The 3253-nt window shown below is 41.2% G+C and overlaps 1 protein-coding gene across 1 annotated transcript in view; it reads right to left on the reverse strand.

Annotated features, from left to right (window-relative positions):
* sccpdhb (saccharopine dehydrogenase b) overlaps positions 1–1954 on the reverse strand; it is a 13145-nt gene extending 11191 nt beyond the window's left edge. Inside the window, exons 1-3 of the mRNA XM_031581090.2 lie at positions 1628–1954; positions 680–792; positions 173–253 (exon numbers count right to left, since the gene is read on the reverse strand). Of these exons, the coding sequence (XP_031436950.1) occupies positions 173–253; positions 680–792; positions 1628–1826 (393 nt within the window). The 5' untranslated portion in view covers positions 1827–1954. The remainder of the gene's footprint in view (positions 1–172; positions 254–679; positions 793–1627) is intronic.
* Between the last annotated feature and the right edge of the window lie 1299 nt (positions 1955–3253).

Below are 3253 nucleotides of genomic sequence, written 5' to 3' on the forward strand. Positions count from 1 at the left end.
CATAAAGATAGATAAAGATAGAACCGATCGAATGTTTGAGTTCCCACTGATCAGTCTGTGGAGGCTCGCACAGGAATACTGACGGGAATGAATGGAAATGTACAAAATGGCAGCTATTTATCCTTTAATTACTTAATGTACTCCTTTTGTTGTAGGTCTAACAGTGACATACCTGTGGTTCTCCACAGATGTCAATGCAGTGTGCTCCGTTCTCAATGCACGCCTTGACCACTGGCTCCCCGTAGAGCCTGTACTGCGGAGGGAGGGAAAACATTGTGTGCATCATCAGTACGAAGAAGCTTGTTTGTTCTATGTCATATTAATGAGCAAGAGGAGTGTTTGTTTAGCGTCTAAATAAACAACATGGCTGTGCTCCCGGGAGAAATGGACTTTTGTTTTGCACATCATGCATTTTCCAAAGCATCACCGGGGTGTGAAAAAGCAACTGCATCCACATGCTGAGTTTACTGACAATGGTGGCTGTTTTTGTGGTTGAATGCACTTGCAGTTAACACAGTATTGTCCATGCTACATAACACAGAGCCATTGTCAAGGCTTGAATGCAGGACAAGACACACTGTGGACAGATGTGAAAGATTATTTCTTCTCTCTCTCTCACACACACACACACACACACAGACAGAGAGACAGACACACACACATATCTCTAGTGACTTACTGGTCCAACACAGTTCAGCACAATCACAGCCTGCTTGCACATGATGGCCAGGGATTCTGGTTGACCCACATCGGCCACAAGGACCTCCACAGCGCACTTCAGCTCTGGCGTATCTGCACAACAAAACCACACAGTTATGGAGGAAAACTTCGGTAAAACAGTGGACTCCTGGAAACCACCAGGAAATTCTGATGGTGATAAATGTATGTAATTATGAGCCAAATATCTGATGGTTTATACTTTGTGTGTTTCTAACAGATTACACAATCATTAATGTTCCACAAAGTCATTAATGATTCATATTAAATACATAGGGCTGTACAATTCATTCTATTTTGGCTGTAGGTGTCTGCAAAATGTTTTCTCTTGAGGCCCAGTGGAATTTGGCTCATACTTTGGCATTTGCCTTTATAGTGAGCCTTGAATGCAATAAACGCAATCTATCCTCCATACTGCTAAAGAGTAATGGGTTGTCCTGCAGTTCAAATATATTCGCAGGACACATTTAGAATGTACGGCTCAATGGCGCCTCCTTCTGTGGAAATATATGAGTGTTTGTTGGGAACTTTTACAACAAGAAAAAAAGTCACTTCTAAAATCATTCGTTGTTTGAACCCTGTCAGTTTTACACGGCGCTAAGTTAGTGCATTTAACGAATGCTTTTTAATGTACGAAAGATATATTCGCTTTGATAATGAATATTCAATAGCGGTTCAAATAACATACCTGGGCTGAACCCCTGCCATGCGCTGGTGAACATGTTTTAATTTAATCCTAAATAGGCCTGAGGAGGTAGGCTAACAGAATCATTTATTTTTCAGTTACAGTCATAATAGCCTGCACTATTTAACACAAAATTACTGTATTTCTTGCACCGACTGTTCCATAAATAATCCTATGAGTGAGCTTCTTATTAACCTTCGTTTTTATTTATTATACGTAGCCTACCGAGGGTATTAGCAACATGGTTGAGAACTGTCTCAAGTTTCCTCCTGCTTCTTCCTGCTACCGCCCATTTCAGCTTTCCGTTGGGTCCTTCGTCGATTGTCCTTGCGACCTCTTCCACGACAAACTGCCCAGTAAAGCCACTAGCTCCGAATACTACAACATGGTAGGGTCTCCTACTGGAGGTGCTCACCGTCGCCATTGTCAGCCCTCACAGACATGGGGCACTCGACGTGTAACGTATCTAACTAATCTTGAGGGATTAGAATTAGTGTAGTATTAGTGCTTGTGGGTCACTGGTTGTGCTTGCTGAGAATAGCCTACAACCAACTCGACAAAAAAAAATACATTTTAACAAAGGACATAAACCGGTTCAATTTCAGTTTTCTTGCTGTTCAGCGATGTGTTATGAGTTATACATAGACTGATCTAACGATATCAAAGGTCAATGAAAGCATGACGTTGCAAGTAGACGTTGTACTGAAATAAATACATATAAGGGCGACAGTGACATCTTGTGCCCAGGGATTTATATGATATGGCAGCTGCGACTAAACATTTTAACAACATCGAATGGTGTTTGCCTATGGCCTATGGCCTATGAACAAATGAACAGTAATATCCTTTGTATCATCTCGGTCCCTTTGTGAGACTTTGATAAATGACTAAAACCAGAAGACTCAAACAATCACTAGTAACACTCAGCATAGGTTAATATCTGAACAATGCATTGTGTGGGCCTATACAGCATTAATAATAATAATAATAATAATTTATTTTATTTGTAATGCACTCTTCATTCAAAAGAATCTCAGAGTGCCAACATATTAAAAACTAACTATAATAATACAATAAAATAAAAATGAATTAACATAAGCATAATAGAAAACTTTTTAACATTTTAACATACGATTTAAAACAAGGCCAGAAATGCCTTCCTGAATAAAAATGTTTTTAGTCCAGCTTTAAAGGAGTCCAGCGTCTGCGTTGCCCTTAGGTGGTCAGGGAGGCTGTTCCATAAGCGTGGCGCTGCCGAGCAAAAGGCCCGGTCGCCCATGGTGTGGAGCTTTGTTTTGGGGACGCGGAGGAGCGAGCTGTTTGAAGACCTGAGGGTGCAGGTGGAGGTTTGGGGAGTAATTAATTCTTGCAGGTAGGGAGGTGCATGCCCATTTATGCATGCATGGGTGAGTATAAGGACTTTGTAGTCAATCCGGAAAGAGACAGGGAGCCAGTGTAGTGAGTGTAATATTGGTGTTATGTGCTCATATTTCCGGACCCTCATCAGGATCCTGGCAGCGCTGTTTTGGACGTATTGCAGCTTCTGGATGTTCTTGCCAGTGATCCCATAGAAAAGCGAATTACAATAGTCCAGTCTTGAGGAGATAAAGGCGTGGACAAGCTTCTCTGCATCTGATAGGGTTAAAGTGGGGCGGAGATCGGCATTGGGAATCACATGGTGGTCAGATGTGTTTAATGATGAAGTTAAGAGAAAACTTAGTAGTAGCACAACACTAGTAACTAGATCTGCTGCATTTCTCTTTAAAATTCTATATATTTGTACACAGGCCTAAAATGTTTATTTTTGTTTTCTTAAGATTAACAGCCCACAGTCATTAGAGAGCAGGAGTG

Source organism: Clupea harengus, chromosome 15 (assembly GCF_900700415.2).
Source record: "Clupea harengus chromosome 15, Ch_v2.0.2, whole genome shotgun sequence".
Lineage (NCBI taxonomy): Eukaryota > Metazoa > Chordata > Actinopteri > Clupeiformes > Clupeidae > Clupea > Clupea harengus.